Here is a 17740-nt window from a genome sequence, read left to right on the forward strand (position 1 = left end):
CTGTCATGCCTGCTGCTGTCATCCCGAAGCCCAGCGCCTGCGCCAGTCCACTGCAGCTGACGTCACATCCAGCATGGCCGTCAAGGTGACTCCGTCAACATTTCTTATCAGATATTAACTTTAAAGGCGGTTAAAGCGGCTGTGCGGTTAGCGCAGTGTGCGCGGACGCGCGGGTTTAGCGCTTGTGTCTAAACCGCAGCGGAGCGCCTCTTTATTTTATCCCTGCATCTTTACAGGCGCATCTCTCCCCCGGCCTCGCAGAGACAGCTGTAATTTCTTTCCTCTGTTGCTTTTGTGTATTAGAGCTGTGGTTTGAGGCGTGTTTTGTGCTTTGCAGCCTGAAAGGATCGCAGCACGGTTATTTCCACATGCAGGTTGTTGTAGTTGTTGTCAGAGTCGTCTGTGATCGATCCTGCAGAGCCGACTGCGTAAAAATCAAAGCTGAACAGTGACAGACTGAACTTCAGCTCTATTGATGGCACAGCTGCAAACTATAGGCTTCATCATCATATTCTGAGTCTGAACTTTTTTCAAAGCAAATTCTAACTTTTATGTTCTAGGTGCAAGAGACAAAACGAGCTGATCCTCATGACTTGAGGAATATCTTTCTGAAGGTAAGACACTTAGAGTATTAACCTACATGTTCACACAGAAATACTATGTATAGAAGTTGCAATGAGTATTCTGTAGTATTCATTACATTACAGTTTAAAGGTCACACACATGCTTTAATGTTGGATCAGAGATTTTTCCTTTGCTTTGACTTAATGTGTGTGTGTGTGTGTGTGTGTGGTGAGTTTTGCTCTTTAACATGTCACTGAATTCCTCATCACTCACTGTACCATCAAAGGCACTAATTCCCAGACCTGCTGTGGAGGTTTGTTTACCCCAAAGGGGTCTTGTTTGGAGTGTAAACTTGTTCCTGAAAGTAGGGCTGAGGAGCATTTCAATTGCAAGTCGCCTTATGGTCGCTCAACAACTCTTCACTCTGTTATAACAGGGCTGCGTAATTTGTAATGCATATTCAGGTGGAAGAGTTAATTACTGGAAGCTCATTCTGACTGCCTGTATAATTTGATTAAGAACTACTTGAGGCCTACTGTGAGGGTGAATAGATACACAATCATGCGACAGAGAAATGTGGCAATAAATTGCTTGGAATTAATATTTTCACTTAAAACATTAATTCAGCAGAGTGCATTGAATTGTAGCCCTGAAAACACTTGGCGTGGAGATCTCCTCCCACACTCTGTTCATCACATGCTCTCTCTATCTGAGCTTGGCTCAGGCCCATGAGTGTGGCCTTTCTGTTGCCAGTTCATGCCGCGCTTGTGTTTCCAGAGCTATCTCTGTTCCAACTTGAAATCCAACCCAAGCTCTAAAAATGACCTTAAGACAGACTGAGATTCTAAGGTTGAGCACTGTGCTGCTGCATGTTTAGCTTCAGTCAAGTGTAGTGAAACACTCAGGCAACACATGGCCTGGAGGTTGATGCCATTGATTTATTCTTACTGTGTTCTATGTTCTTGAAATAACAGTGATTTAAACTTCATGGTGAGGTATCTCAACATTTCAAGATTAGAAGATGAGCCACAAACACAAACGTTTGCCCGATCAAATTTGTAGAAAGTACATATAGTACATATATATATATATATATATATAATAATATATATATAATAATAATATATATATAGGCCCAAGCCTTTATGGGGCCCTAACCAAAATTTCATACCACCACGTCAGCATCAGATGCTTCATCCTCCTATAGGCTGCGATGTGTGGTTATTATACCTACTATCATTACCATACCATCTCGTTTAAATTAATCAATGTTATTTTTTTTTAAATATAAAAGATATTTCATCATGGACTTTTGGTGCTCTTGGGGGCCCTAAGTGACCGCATATTTCACATATGCCTTGGGCCGGCCCTGCTGGTAGTGTTTATGTGGGTATACAGCAGCACACACCAAGGACATGTAGCTGTCGTCACTACATTCTGCTCCTCTTGGAGTCTTTGCAGTTTGTTGTATACACATTCTGCATATACGTCCTGCAGACTGGTGAGTCTACTGTAATACACATGCTGCTTTTTTTTTACTGCCTGCAGAAAATTCCCACAAAACATGAGCTAACTTTTTACAGATGCAAGTTGATTGGTTTGCTCTTTATAAGACATTTCCTTTTCCCTCTGGTTGATTTCACACTCAGCAAGTTCCTGCATTTTCCCCGCATTGAATTGATTTAAGAGCAGCTGGATTAACAGTGTTATCATATGTGTTTTATTGACGTGATGTCAGTATGTTAAGATTAGACATCAGAGATTTCATCGCAGCATCAGCAACGACTGTTGGTGCCTTCATACAGTCAGCAGGCTTCATATACCCTCTAACCACATTTATGGTATTCATGATATTTTTGCAGGAATTGTGTTTATGTCTTTTATCTGAGGCTGAGGTGGCTGTTTTTTTTTAGCCTGGAGATGTACTGCTGGTTTGCTCTAAATGAAGTGAAAGTATGACAATGACTTGAAAGAGACTGGTGCTGTTCAATACTGTCTGTCATTATGAGATGCAGCATGGCATTGTGTAAATGTAAAACACTATGTAGGACCAGTAAACTGAGATTCCTATGTGCTGGTATAGAAAGCACAACACAAACACCGTATTGTCACAAAGAAAAGAGATACCCATCGAGAGAGCTCTGCGTCTACGCCTTTGTGTGCACATAATAGAATTTCTGCCGTACAGATTCTCAATATAAATCCGCACATCGATCAACGTTTAACAGTGTTTACAGCTCTGTCTGTGGCTCCTCTGCAGTATGCCAGCGTGGTGGAGGATGGCGAGCATTACATGACCCCCCGGGACTTTGTGCAGAGTTACCTGGGTCTGCATATACAGCCTCAATACAATCCCAAGACCGTGGAGCTGATAGCTGGAGTGGCTGACACAACTAAAGATGGGTGAGCACTGCTCCAGTATTTGACTTTTACAACCTGTCTTTTATGGTTTCAGGTTTCCTCACGTGTTGTTCACTTTTAGTTCCAGGTTGTGGTATAAAATAGCATCTGTTCCCTTTGATGTATGTTGAACACTCTATTCCCACTTATGCAGCTTATCTTGACAACAATTTAATTTCCATATAAAACTGGCAATTACAGATAACAAGCCATCAGCACAGGATCAGCAAATTAATACACAAAATGTACAAAAACAGTGCTCTATTAGCAGCTGTAGAGCAGCTAGACTGTGTCAACTCATCCAAACAGATTGATCTCTTTCCAGGAGTTTTTGGCCTTTGAATCCGTTCTGTGTGCCCCGGATGCCCTGTTTATAGTTGCCTTTCAGTTGTTTGACAAGACTGGCACAGGGAACATCTCATTTGGTATGTAGACGGTAGTTAATGTCAGCTCACTGGTGTTTGTGCGCTCAACTACGAGAGCACTTTGAGTGAAATCTAAACAGCAGAAAATTATAATAACTAGAGATGTTTTCTTCATGTGGATTATTACTAGATGTGCATGGGCAGTTTTTTTATGGAATCTATGCGTTGTTATGTACTAGCAGCATGGACTCTGTCATCTCATGCCAGAACAGTGTGGAATATTACATTACCCCAGCTTCATCTGACACAAAGAGAAATGAATCCAGTATGTCATAAAATAAGAAGGTCTTTCAAAGAAGCAGCTGCTGTGCTTTCTCCATGAAGGCGACTGGAACTGAGAGTAGTGCTCACTCAGAAAACATCCTGAAAATACTCATATCTCTCAACATGTAAAAGGAGTGTGACTGTCAAACAGCCTCTTCTGCTCTGCTGTCCGGTTTTCTTGTATTTTAATGAGGTTCCCTCTACGAATGAAATGAGCACCTGAGAGGGACATTATGATGTTTTTAGTGCTCACGCCTTCCTGTCTCATTCTTCCAGAGAATGTACGTGACATCTTCAGCCAGACGACAGTTCATCACCACATTCCCTTCAACTGGGAGTGTGAGTTCATCCGGCTACACTTTGGCCACGAAAGAAACAAGAACCTCAGCTACACAGAGTTCACTCAGTTCCTGCAGGTATGCATTTTAACTCTTTCAGGACAGACAGAATTAACATGTTATACAGAAAAGTTATTTTATGGAAGACTTAGCAGTTTTTATCCTCCATTATAGTCCCATCATACAGTCTCTTAGTCCATGGAGGCAATGTATTCATTCTTTGTTAAGGTTTTGGAAATCCAGAAAGAGGTCCACAAGCGCCATTATTATAATGGTGACTAGACAACTTGGGGCCTCATAGTAATGTCATTCACACTTACCCTAGCAAATAAATGTCTAAGAATGCCCTTTAAAACTACGTATTATAGTGTGCAAACCTTTCAACATGCTACATTAGATTTACAGTGGAGGTTTTGTTCTTAATCATTTAAAAGCATCCATAATCTCATAATGTCACCTTTGAATAAACATTTTTTTTTTTTTAGAAATGTATCATAATGTGCTACACAACACACGGACAGCACACAAAATGTCTTGTCCTTTCTTTGTAGAAAGCATGTGCACCAGTAAGTGTGAAAAAATTCACCCTGTGGCGAGGCATTTTTATCCTGCTGTGGGACAAATAATAATGACATAAAGTGAACGGCACGCTGCACATGATCTCTTAGAATAATTGAAAGTGAGCAGAGTGGGGTGTGTTTTGTCTGTTCAGCTCTATTGGTGGTTTTTGCGGCAGCCTAGTGTGCCATTAAGACACTTGTTGTTTTGCTTTTATTGGTCATTGCCTGAATCTCGCTGAGACTTTTATACTGTTAGAGCAGCAGCAGCAGCAGCAGCAGCAGCAGAGTGACAGAGGGAGGAACCCTGGGTCGTACTGGAGGGCTGTGGTCTGATGCAGAAACTGGGTGGTCCAAGAGTTATACTGGCTGTGCTCTGTCTCCACTTCAGTGTGGGATCCCTCAGAGCACTTTGTGGTTCATCATACTTGACTAGAGCTTCCCACCACTACACCAAAGACCTGTGTGTGTACAGAATTACATTTACATACATCATTATTTTTTTCTCTCTTGTTTTTTCTGTCATCTCCAAGCACATTTAGTTTCGTCTGTGTGTAGATAAATCCTACCATGTTGTGTTTGTTAGACATTTTGGCTGGACTTGAAACTTCAGTGAGTTCAGGCAAGGTTTGCAAGTCTGAAAAGTATGATGTTTGAGAGGTATCATCACCAGCTTCCAACAATATAATCAACAAACATTGTGAGAATTAATCAGCAACAATCCACTGATTAGGTTATCAGAGTGTAAGCGGAAGAAACGGCTCAATAATGCAGTGACTTTCCTCCACAATCCTCTGGCTCTGTGCGATGAGCTTTGACAGCAGACACTGACCCGGGGTCAGCCTTCCCCTGTATCCCCCTCTGATTGCATGGTTGTCATATTGAATCATCTCATAGCAGACACACCTGCCGGCCGTCTCACCAGCCGCCCAGCTCGGCTCTAGGATCAGACTTCTCAGGACATGGTTTCCATTAGTCTCCAGAGAGACAGTGGTGATTACAAAAGCTGTGTCTGACATTGTCACATCTGATGACTTTCACATCTGTCTAACACTGATATCATTATACTTTCTTCCTTCGAAGTTCCATTTCACAGCTGAAGATCCTCATTACAGGAAAAAACACACTGCTTCTTTTGTCAGCTAACAGCTTGACCTTTTCTCTGTGTTTATGTGTGTGTGTTGTCGTTGCAGGAGCTGCAGTTGGAGCATGCCCGCCAAGCATTTGCACAAAAAGACAAGAACAAAAGTGGCACCATCACTGCCATGGACTTCAGCGACATCATGGCCACCATCAGACATTACATGCTGACTCCATTTGTAGAGGAGAATCTGGTTTCAGTGAGTTGTAGAAAAATCTCTTGTTACATTTCATTACAAAAAATCATTGTTAGGTGTAAGTTTCAAAGACATGCTGTGATTTGAAGTATGTACTGTACAGAAGGAATGACAGACTTTGGGTCTTTCTGTAGGCTGCAGGAGGCAGCACCTCCCACATGGTGAGCTTCTCCTACTTCAACGCCTTCAACTCCCTCCTCAGCAACATGGAGCTGATCCGCAAGATTTACAGCACCCTTGCTGGCACACACAAAGACACTCTTGTCACAAAAGGTACTGCTTAGCATCACCTATAATAATCTTGTCTGCATTTTATGTGTCAATAAATGTAGCTGTTGGATCATATTTTGACTTTCTCGACAGAGTGGTGTGAGTGAACACACAGGGAACATTTACTGTAGCACTAAATTACTAAGGTAAATGAACATTTTTAATCTGGTAATGAGATCACCCCCCCTCCTACATGTATACCTGAGTAACAGAGAGTCATACTGTCAGTCACATCTGCTTCTAATTGTGTTTTCCATTTAGATGCAGACTTTAGACTTTCTCTTCATGGTCCTCCTCCTTGTAGAAACAGAGTTTGGGCAGATAGTATTTGCAAATAATTATTGTTATTTATATCAAACATCACTTATTCACAGCAAACATTAATGTCAGCTGACAGTCACAGAAATGTATATCATGGCCCGTCCCAAGGTTGGAGAAGCAGGCTTGCAACCATCTGACTGGAAGGTCTTTATGGGGGAAGTGAATAACTAACTCTTTTCCCTCCCTCAACAACTACCATTAGGTTTCCTTTTAGAAAGACCACCTGATGGCAATGGAGCTTCTCAGCAGGCAGCACTTAGAGAACTGAATATATAGGACAGATAAAAGAGAGATGCAGGGTGCTGCTGAGAGAATACGTGTTCAATTAGAGGTACACCAGGAAAAGCAGGTAAAGCAAATACAAAATTGGTTCAATGGTTTGAAATCATTTTCTCTAACCTCTCAGCATAGCAGCAAAACATCCACATCTAAATCAATAACACCAAAATGACAACAGTATTTGCAAATACTATGTAACACAAGCCTACTGTATAAAATACCTCTCAGTTTCACCTCTCAGTTTTCTGACTTAAACACGCCGGACTTTAAAACACTTATATCTCTTCTCTCTCTGTTGAATCGTAGAAGAGTTTGGTCATGCTGCAAATAAGTTTGGCCAAATCACTCCAATGGAGATCGACATCCTGTTCCAGCTGGTCGGTCTCCACTCTCACTCTGGGTAAGATCCTGACTGACTGTTAGATACTGTGGTTGAGAGAGCTGCAACTTAAAGCAAAAGGTCTTCAACAGTTTGACTGCAAAGTGCTCTGCAAATAATTATGACACAATCGAAATTAAATAAACACAAGACAACGGAAACGTTTCAGGGGACCCCAAAAAGTGAAGAACCTGGCAGGACTTAATATAAAAGAAAAGGCTGAGGAGTAATATGACTGGAACGGTAAAATAAACAAAAACAAATACATTTCAGTTTAATTCCAAAACCACTGACAAGCAGCAGACCCCAATACCTTATAAAGCCACGCAGTCAAAGGTCCGTCACTTTTTGTGATCCCCTGGAAACATTTGCATTAGCTTGTTCTCTCCTGTAACAGTGGTGTCAGTCTCTCTTTGGATTACTGAACACATTTTATATTTCACACAGTATTTAAAACAAATATTTGAAATCATTCAAAAAAGCACAAAATTAAGTTTTTTCATATTGATATTTTATGTATGATAGTATTCTTTTAATCAGACCAGTGTTTTTTATGTTTTTTTTTGGTCTGATTAAACACTGGTCTGATTAAAAGAATACTATCATAGTTCAAATAAGGTGAAGACCAAATGAACCTTGTCGAAACGGTTGATATTTGTATGTGTTAGTCTATAATAATAATTCCAGTCATCATCAGTGAGGGTTTGCAAACTGTCATGGCTGCTTGTGTTATTTTTCATAGTAGTGTACTGACACGCTAAAAGCTGTGTGTGTGCTAAAAAAATTAGGCCATACATGTAAGAAATATTAGCACCGGAAATGAAAGTTTACTTTATTTTTCCATCCAGGTAGGTTCCACTGCTGTTCATCATATTGTAGTATACTCCTACAAAACTGTGTGTGTGTGTGTTTTTTTTTTTTTTTTTCAAATTCCACCATTAATGGATTAATATGTTACAGGCCTGTTTATTGGCTGTAAAGATAAAGTTATTGCTCATTCAGTTTAACAACAGTGGCTCCACTGGCTGATTTACAAGACGAACATAAAACATGGATGCAGACTTTATGATGCGTCAGGCCAGCGGGGAATATTTGGGTCTGAAACATTCAGTAACAAAACACGTTCTTTTGGTTCTTGGGGCACGGGCGCTCGTCCAGCTTTGTTTGTCTGTTGTTTATATAAGCTTAAATTAAAGTTGCAGTAACTTGAAGTTATATGGCAGTAAAAGGCCTGTGGAAAATCTTACATCACTGGCTACAACCCAAAGTAGATGCAGGGCTCTCTGCTTTTTCCTGGCCTAACTCCCTCTCTCCCTCCCTTGGTGCTGTGCGTTAAGGCGGCTGAACCACGCAGACATCGAGAGGATAGCCCCGCTGGAGGAAGGAGCCATGCCGTACCACCTAGCAGAGAGCCAAAGACAGGTAGTCTGAGTGACTCTTTTAATACACCTCACATCCTCCTGCCTTTCATCAAAGCCTTTTGCTCTTCTCCCTCAGTTTCCTTCTCAGAAAGGTGCAAAAAGGGAGATGTTCAGTCAGTGAATTAGCAGAGTGCCCATGTTTTTCTTCCCTTGTGAAGTGCATTTCTTAAACTCCCAGATAAAAGTACACCAATTATAGTCATAGAAGGGGGATGGATTGTTGCGTTATGCCTCTCCATGAAAGGCTCTCTCTATTTTATTCACTATAGCTGCACATACACATCAGCTGCAATCACACATCTGAGACGCTAATAAGAGGCTTTTATCAGTGTGGAGCTCAAGAAGTTTTAGGAGCCTTTAGCAAAGTCTGCTAATGGCAGGAGAGGAGTGGGAGTCAAGGTGGATGTGGGAGAACAAAATAGTTCCAGCCTCCACCGGATAACATGGCTCTGTATCAGGCTGTGGTCAGAGCTTTCAGGCCACTCATGCTCCTGGGATTTGTGCTCAAAGGTCTGGAATTTGATTCCTGTGGGGGGGATGCTGCAATTCTCAGGCCTGCCCTTTAGTGGAAGTAAGGCTAATTGTTTAAATCCTTTGATCAAGACCTCGATCTTGTTAGCATGCAACCCTCGTTGGAAGCATCTGGAGGGAGGAAAAGACTGATCTGCTCTGCTCCCTTCTCATCTGGTCTGGGAGGACTTACCCACTACTCCAACCTACACACACACACACTCTCACGCTCATGCTTTAACAGGGTTGCACTCGGACTGTGTAATATTCATGTAGATTCTTATCTGTACATGGAAAAGGGTTGTGGGGCTAATCTGTTCCTCTGCACCACAGTGAAAACAAAAGGGCCTCGGCTTTCAACATCAAACACCGAACCAGAGATCAAGTGGATAACAGAGAAATCATACTTTGTAGTAAAAATAAAAGGAGGACCTTTAGCTTGTTGCTCCACATGTAGCATGTGTAGAAAAACCCAGTTACAGGTTCACACAGTCATTTTCTGTATCCAGAGCTGGTCTGTCTGTGACATTTAATACGGACTGCTGAAGAATCCGACATTATATGACATGTCCACATTCCATCGCCTTCCTCCGTTGTTGAGTACCCCATAGCATTTTTCTTTCCACAATGTATCTGGTTTGCTATAGTTTAATAGTCAGCCGATTCATGGTTAGTGTTCTGATCCCCTCATCTTTCTCCAGATTCATATGACCACCGGTGTCTTTTTCTTTCTATACAGCACACTCACGAAATGTCTCGACCCATCTGGCTCCAGGCTGCAGAGTCTGCCTACAGGTTTTCCCTGGGCTCAATCGCTGGAGGTGAGTGACATGTCTGCAGCAGAGCCCCCGGCCCGCCCGAGAGGTAACTTTAGCTGGCTGACTGGCACGCTGAGGCCCAGGGGCCGGCCATTGTCCTGCAGGGAGAAGGGCTGTGATGTGAGGCTCCGGCATTGTGCTGCCGTGCCACCAGTGGCTCCAGGCTGTCGTTGGAGTCGGAGCTTTGGAATGACACAAATCTTCCGGAACCGCACTCCCTGGAATCTCCCTCTCTAATTACACTACAGGGAACTGATACAAGGAACCTCTGCCATAACTGCCCCACACTCCAATTCTGTGCATGTGTGTATGTGTCTGCTCTCCCCAAACGCGCAAAGACTTATCAGTCATCATTCAGCAGTGGCCAATTCAGGCAGGGTTAGAGAAAGACAGATATATATCATGAGACACAGAGTGAAACCGGCACGTCTTTGCTGGGATAATGAGCTGTTTCTCACCCTCTCTGCTGACTGAGCAGTTTACATGTTAGAAAGAAGAGTCATTACAGCAGCCTTTGATGTGAGACAAGACATGGCAAGTGTAGCTTAGAGCAGGGGTTCAGTGTTGATTCTTAAAAAGTGTTTTATAGAGCAAGTTTCCCACAGACCCTGAGCTCAATAACAGCCACTTTTAAGTGCATGCACAAACACAGCTCATTAACATCATCCTCCAAACAGAGCTGCAAAATTATTACAGCAAAATAAATAAACTGGGGATACAAAATGGCTTATTTCCAAGTCACATTTTAAACCTAAATAATAGACTAATAAGGGAACTGAAAAGTTACCACAGTCACAATAATTGCCTAAATGATTAATTTTACCATGTGAAATGTGAGAATATATTTTGTTATTATTTGTCATGTTGGATGTTATCTAGTATTGGGCCCAGGAACTTTGAGATGTCATTCATGTCGTGCATCTCATCATGTGTGTGTGTTTTGCAGCCACTGGCGCCACCGCTGTTTACCCCATCGACCTGGTGAAGACACGCATGCAGAATCAACGCTCTACCGGCTCCTTCGTGGGAGAGCTGATGTACAAGAACAGCTTCGACTGTGCAAAGAAAGTGCTGCGATACGAGGGGTTCTTCGGATTTTACAGAGGTAATACTCTGAAGGTTTTATACAGACTGTGTGGGGCAACATGTGAAATAAACCAAAATCTGATGGGAAGGCATCAAGTTTTACAAAGTGTGCTAATATCAGGAGCATAGTTTGCTAATTGCTACCAAGAACCTCTGACCTCCTTTCTCAGCGGTAAATACAGAAACAATAGGGGTCACGTTCTCCTTATCTCAGTACCTGGGAGAGCTCCCTGAGGAGGATGACCAGTATTCATGTAGCAGCGGTGTCTGATCTGCCTCTGCCCGGTTGCTGATAATGGTGTTGAAGGCTAGTGATATGTAACACTTCTACCCTCGGGCTTTTCATGTGAAGGAAGCAAAGACTGCCATCTACTGCTGCCTCCACCACTGCAGCACCTCGTTGCTCTGATCTGCCCCCCCTTCCTCTTCTCTTGCACATGATAAGAGGGTGATTGACTCAGAGACAGACACGCTCGGCTGTTTTTTGGCTGCATACCAGCACTAGTCACTCAGCAGCTCCTTCAGAAGTTTATCTGGCCTGATGAAGGACAGACGGTGAAACAGTATGGCAGTTATCGCCACTGTAGCACCCAGCCTCCCCCCTCCCAAACTTGTCAGTGACCACACAGCTTTCTCTGTTCCCCACAAACAGTGGGATGAAGGCCTCAGCAATCTCTGATCCCATACGCACCGGCAGTGTCATATTTTTGGACTTTTTGTTCAATTTCAATAGGACCTCTGTGTTCTGGTGCATCAGATGTATCAGCCACCATCTGTAAATATTTATGGGTTTGTTTTACACGCACAAGAACCCTGCAGCTTATATTGTTCTAGCTGTCAGTGGATGTATTCATTCGGCAAAGATAAAACATGTGCATTCATTTTGAGCCAGACTTTGTCTCTCTTCTGTCAGGTATTCTAATGGTATCTATGAATAATATTTTGCAGGTCTCCTCCCGCAGCTTATCGGCGTTGCCCCGGAGAAAGCTATCAAACTCACGGCAAGTCATTCCACATTCACTGTGGCTCAAGAAGTTCCTCTGAATGGCTTACTGTGAATGAAAAAACATGCATGGAAAAAAGAAAATCTTTGCAATCAAGATGTGACTGCAACCACAAGTTAACATTAATGCCCTGCTATCAAGATCAGGATTGTGTCTCATCTGCTTTTTTTTGTATCTTTTTCCCAGGTGAATGATTTTGTCAGAGACAAGTTCACCGAACAAGATGGTGCCATCGCTCTTACTGCAGAGATTCTCGCTGGTGGATGTGTAAGCATGGCTCCAGTGATCCTTTTAAAATCTACCAATATAATATATGAACTCAAAACACAAACGAAGGTGCACCTAAAACATAAACAAAGTACACCCAATGTACAGTAATTAAGAATAAAAAAGGGATAAAAAAACAGCACTGGAGTGCTTGAAAGTTTTGCACATGTATAATGAAGATACTCTTCTCGCAAAAGAGTAAAGACGCTTCTATTCAGTCGGCTATTTCAAAATAAGTCCACGTGTTGCAGCACAAGCCTTCTTCAGAATCCCAAAGCTGCCTGAATAAAGGCTGCTTAACTTTTTGTGATATTTGAGATAATAGTGTGGATTTGGTCATGTTAAAACCAGTAACTGCAAGAGCAATGAAACTAAATGAAAGCATTGTAGATTAAAAAACCGTTTAATTATTATTAGTAAAAAATCTACTGGGAAATAAATACAAGTGTGTTTCAGAAAAAATGAAGTTACAGTTTGGTACATTAATATTTCAAATGCTTTGAAGTGCTATATTGTAGAGATTTGGATAGATATTACATGCTATAAGTGTGTACCGCTCTTCATCTGTGTTCCTTGCAGAAGCTTAATTTGCAAAACTACTTGAAAGTACTTGAACATACTTCCACTGATACACATTAAGTGTATACTACATGTATACACTTCATGTTTTTTTATCAGTTGTAATGACCCATTTTTAATTACATGTGAGAGGTTCTAATTATTCAGCTTGTCATGTCTACTCACTTTAAGTTCCTTTAAAACAGGCACCACGACAGGTGATTTCTGTTATCCCAGTTAATTTGCAGCACTGTAACCTTCTGTGTGATCAACACTGGATTATAGATATAAATCCTTCACTCTCCACTGGCCATGTTGAAAAGAAACAGCCCACAGAGCAGAGGCTGCAGGTTGGACTCAGAGGAGTGGGGTCTGCAGGGGTCACGACCCCTGTCAGGGTGTAATTGGAGGAAGAGGCCCTGGAGGGTCATGGATGAAGCAGGGTCTTGCTCAGCGTGATTGAATTTGACAACGCTGTATATACCTTAGTCGTGGTCGCCAGCGTTACAGGTCCCCCGTTCAGGACGACACTTGTGAAAAATATGCCCCACTTCTCTGTATGAAATGTCCCACGTGTTGTTTCATTAAAGTTGTGTTAGTCTGAAATGATTGCTTCCAACAGAAGACAGAAGTGAGGAAGATAAAAGAGATGGGATGAGTGCATTAATCTTCAGAGCAGCGGATATCCCCCCCTCCACTCTGAAAATGACTAAATGTGCCAGAGCTTTTTTTAGACCTTTGCTCGGATGTTTACAGATAAGACCTCTGCCCTGAGTGTCACCAGCAGCCATCCTGGGGCCTGATTAGATTCGGGAAGGGTGATAAATGTGCCTGAGTCAGAGGGTGCCGTGCCTTCAGGGCATCGCCGAGCCGTCCGGGTGATTCAGCTCTCTCCCCTGGGAATGGGGGGTGAATTTGGGAAGTGTGCAGGGCGAGGCCAGGCTGGGCTGCTCACCCTGCCACAGGAGGTGCCTCAGGGGAGGCAAGGGGGCAGAGGGCTGGTGCCAGGGTCAGAGCCTCCCAACTATGAGCCAAGACTCCTCCTTACCCTGTGCCTGCTCTCTCGTGACCCTAGTTGTTCTTCTATCAATGCCTCTTTTTTCCTCCTCCTGTCAAGGCCACTCTCTGACAATATCACATCAGAACCAGGAAAAAGTATCTTTTGTGCTGAAGTTTACTGAGATAATTTTTTTAAATTCCTGTGAGGAAGAAATGCTTACACATCAGCACCCCGCTTTCACCCCTCAGACGTCATTTAGAAAACCTTCATGTCTGCTTGTAAAAGCACTCATCAGCATTTTGTTTCTGTTGCGTCCTGCAGGCCGGGGGCTCCCAGGTGATTTTCACCAATCCTCTGGAGATCGTTAAGATCCGCCTGCAGGTGGCTGGAGAGATCACTACAGGCCCCAGGATCAGTGCCCTGAGTGTTGTGAGAGACCTGGGCTTCTTTGGCCTCTACAAGGTAGGTCAGCACCTCTGCAGCACCATGACGTCTGCAACAGCAACCTCTGCTAGCTGTCCTTCAAGGGCAGGAGAAGGATGCTCCTGAGATACCAGGATATAACATGACGAGTTTGTTTGGTTGTAGTTCACTCTGTACTTGTTTATATCTCATAACATAACATTTTTTCTATTTTAAAATGTCATAGGGAAGCAGAAATGGATAACTACAATGTATTGTTGTGGGTCCACAAGTCTGATTAACCGTTTCATGCCAACAGCAAATCCTGTATCAAATTTTAAAAGAGCGAATCACTTGACTTGTTGAAGGATTATTCTTTTAGAAATGTCAGCAACATAATAAATAAATAAATAAATAAATAAAGTAAATAAATGAGGAAGTGACACAATATCGGCTGGAATGTACTCGTAATGATGCACACATGAAACACTACTGTATTTGAACAGTTGAATGTGTGCAGACATAATGGAGATCAGAAGCAGAAATTGGAAGATCAAAACATTGCTTTGCTGACTGTTTGCAATTTTCCAAAACAGTGTTAAACATGCAAACGGAACCGCTGCCAACAACCAACAGCAAATTAGTGAGGGGTTTTCGCTCTGCTACTGCTCCTTTCCAGATCCTTGTGGCTTTTACTCGCAGCCTGAGTCATGTGTTCATTCTCCATATTTTAATGAGTGGCAGACAGTGTGTGGCTTGTTTTAAACAAAAAAAGCTGACTTCCTGTAGGTAGAAGAAGCCAGCACACTGAGGTTCACAGTGCTGTGTGTGTGTGATGGATCTCTCTCTGGAGGCCCAGTGCTGCAGCTCTGCCTGCAGGCTCTTTGGCTCCACCATTAACACCAATGCCCCCTGTAGGTTGAATACATCAGCTTCCAGGCCAGTTAATCCTTGAGACAAACCGTCTATGCTTATTTATCAGACTTGTTACAATGAATGTATTTTCTTAAATAATAATGATTTTTTTTTTCTCCTATTAGGGAGCCAAAGCTTGCTTCCTGCGTGACATCCCCTTCTCCGCCATCTACTTTCCTGTTTATGCCCACAGCAAGTTGATGCTGACAGACGAGGAGGGAAGGCTGGGGCCGCTGCAGCTGCTCACTGCTGGAGCTATTGCAGGTAACAAACATCTGGAGTATCTGAATGTCCAAAAAGCTTCTGGCATGGCGTAAGTCACACTTCATTCTCCAAAAATGTATTCCATGCACTCTCTATCCATCGAGCCTCTAAGTAGCCTGACTGTATATACAGCTCTTTTGTCAGAGGAAGCTATAGCCATTTCAAGCACTGCATGAAGCTGTGACAGGGATATCAGAATGTGACGCTTGGCATAGTAAAGGCGCCTCATTGTGTTTGTTTTGTGAAAAAACAAGGTGTACCAGCAGCTTCACTGGTGACCCCTGCTGATGTCATCAAGACTAGGCTCCAGGTGGCGGCCCGAGCAGGCCAGACAACATACAATGGAGTTTTCGACTGCTTCAGTAAGATTCTCAAGGAGGAAGGTTTCAAGGCATTTTGGAAGGGCGCAGGAGGTAACACACACACACAGAGACATGCACTCATTGCTCCGAAAGTGACGGACCATAGAAAAAGTCCTAATTGTTAAACTCTTTCTTTCCTCCTCTTAGCTCGTGTTTTCAGATCATCACCACAGTTTGGTGTAACTCTGGTGACCTATGAACTGTTACAGAGATGGTTCTATGTTGACTTTGGAGGACAGTAAGTACATTGTTTTATGTTTTTTCTTTATCATGGAGTGCATTTTGTCCTAATGCTGCTTTCTCCTTAGTCGTCCCACTGGCTCTGAGCCCATTTCCAAACATAAGATGGAGGATTTACCCTCTGTGACCGCAGACCATGTGGGCGGCTACCGTCTGGCTGCTGGAACCTTTGCTGGTGTGGAGAATAAATTTGGTCTGCACCTGCCAAAGTTCAAACCTTCTGGAGAGACGACAACCAAACCAGCAGAGTCCACAGTGGGGACTCAGGCCTTGTAAAGCATCGCACATCATGACTGCGAGGGCTGCATGCTTCTCCAGTCCTTGTCTTACTATGAATGCTGCATGAGTATGGCTTTAATGCATTTTTTGTTTGTTTTGCAAAGCTTGCACAGTTTTATTGTACATATTGTACTTCTTAACAGAGGGACATTATGGTATAACAAAGGTTTGTTGCTGCAGTGGTGTGCGACAGCTTTGGTATGCATGTATCTTTAAGAGACACAAGGATGTACAGATATTTCCAAAGTATTTATTTTAAAATCATGAACAGGGACTTCGGGAAATAATTTAAATGTATTTATTGTATTTTATTGAAATAAATCATTCAAACTGCTTTTACTGTGAAATATACATTCTCAGCTTTGACACCAAGAAAACAGTCTCTCTATGGATCCCATCGGTATATGTGACAGATGTGGAATCACAGGGAAGGTACAGCATACACGATCATCCTCCCGCTGAGTCAAGCAGGAGCTGCACTGCTTCATTGGTGCAGTATAAAACAACATCCAAGTAGAAAGACTGAACATTTAAGTATTTTACACGTGAATGTTTGTATCCTCAAGTCTAAAAGGAGCAGAGATGACAACATGAGTTCCAGCTATGAGATGATTACATTCCTGGTGCTTAAAGATTGATGGAGACATGCTCTGACTCATTTAATGTGAAGTGAAAAACCTACAGTATTTGGCTTGAAAAATAAGGCCCTTGTTAACCTGCTGTAAATAAAGGAAGTTGGGGATTTTACAATCAAAAGTAAAATGAAAGTTTAAGGCATCAGGTTGAAGAAAGGACGACTGATTAGTGAATTATGGCTTGAAGTTGGCGCTGATAGCCCTGCCGCTTGTGTTATTCTGAGGAAGACCGGTGATGGTCCAGCTAACTAAGAAGGCAGTAGTCTAAATAAACAAGAACAAAAAAGTTTGTTTTCATTCAGATTTAAAGAGAAAAAAGTCAACAGGGCTGATAACAAGCTCACACTGGTCCCTTAAACATCTTGCTTATTGCAAGACACTCATGCAGCCAGACGCTGGGCTGCAAGCTCCTCTGCATCATCCCTGTTCTCGTTGATCTCTGCCAGGGTGCGAACAAAACGGGTCCACTCGTCATTTCGTGGAACTGCAATTTGCTGTAAAAGAAAAGCAGCAGAGAGACTTCAAGCACAAGCTGCAGAATGGTTTTAGTTAACTCCTTCAAAGGCTCTTAAATAATCAGATTAGGCTGAACTGGCCATGCTGTGCAATTAATTGCTCATCAGTAAAAGCAGCAGAGAGGCTGAATCATGCCCACAACACACACAATAATTATTATTATTAAAAAATATGCAGCGAGAAATTTAGTGGTGCTCACCTCTCCAACATCATACACAAGAACCTGTCCATCAGAGTCTCCCACCGCAATCTCTCTGCCAGACTGAGCCCATCTGACCCTGTTCAGGGCTGGGTTACCATCTACTACCACACTGGCAGTGGGGACCTAA

General features: G+C 42.6%; 2 protein-coding genes across 4 annotated transcripts in view; one reads left to right on the plus strand and one right to left on the minus strand.

Annotated features, from left to right (window-relative positions):
• LOC114426919 (calcium-binding mitochondrial carrier protein Aralar1-like) lies at nucleotides 1–16594 on the plus strand. 2 transcript variants are annotated; one of them, XM_028394599.1, is made up of 18 exons: nucleotides 1–85; nucleotides 561–614; nucleotides 2825–2967; nucleotides 3274–3389; nucleotides 3930–4069; nucleotides 5742–5888; nucleotides 6020–6158; nucleotides 7062–7155; nucleotides 8472–8556; nucleotides 9805–9886; nucleotides 10830–10988; nucleotides 11918–11970; nucleotides 12160–12240; nucleotides 14120–14260; nucleotides 15241–15379; nucleotides 15634–15792; nucleotides 15889–15979; nucleotides 16050–16594. In XM_028394599.1, exons 1-18 carry the CDS (start codon nucleotides 74–76, stop codon nucleotides 16255–16257), a joined length of 2043 nt encoding a protein of 680 aa, XP_028250400.1. In that variant the 5' UTR covers nucleotides 1–73; the 3' UTR covers nucleotides 16258–16594. The 2 variants fall into 2 exon arrangements, with proteins under 2 accessions (XP_028250400.1, XP_028250401.1); XM_028394600.1 differs by lacking the exons at nucleotides 1–85; nucleotides 561–614; nucleotides 3274–3389 and having other exon boundaries at nucleotides 2829–2967.
• dync1i2a (dynein, cytoplasmic 1, intermediate chain 2a) overlaps nucleotides 16543–17740 on the minus strand; it is a 14689-nt gene continuing 13491 nt past the window's right edge. For both annotated transcript variants that reach the window (XM_028394602.1, XM_028394601.1), the window contains 2 exons: nucleotides 17611–17736; nucleotides 16543–17389 (listed from right to left, as the gene is read on the minus strand). In XM_028394602.1, coding sequence (XP_028250403.1) covers nucleotides 17276–17389; nucleotides 17611–17736 — 240 coding nt within the window. In that variant the 3' untranslated portion in view covers nucleotides 16543–17275. The remainder of the gene's footprint in view (nucleotides 17390–17610; nucleotides 17737–17740) is intronic.

This window comes from Parambassis ranga, chromosome 21 (genome assembly GCF_900634625.1).
Source record: "Parambassis ranga chromosome 21, fParRan2.1, whole genome shotgun sequence".
NCBI lineage: Eukaryota > Metazoa > Chordata > Actinopteri > Ambassidae > Parambassis > Parambassis ranga.

What these genes read in the sequence shown, in the direction of transcription:
- LOC114426919 (XM_028394599.1), top strand. An exon ending in CCTGGGCTCAATCGCTGGAG is followed by an intron (nt 9,887 to 10,829) that starts GTGAGTGACATG and finishes TGTGTTTTGCAG; the next exon opens with CCACTGGCGCCACCGCTGTT. An exon ending in ATTTTGGAAGGGCGCAGGAG is followed by an intron (nt 15,793 to 15,888) that starts GTAACACACACA and finishes TCCTCCTCTTAG; the next exon opens with CTCGTGTTTTCAGATCATCA.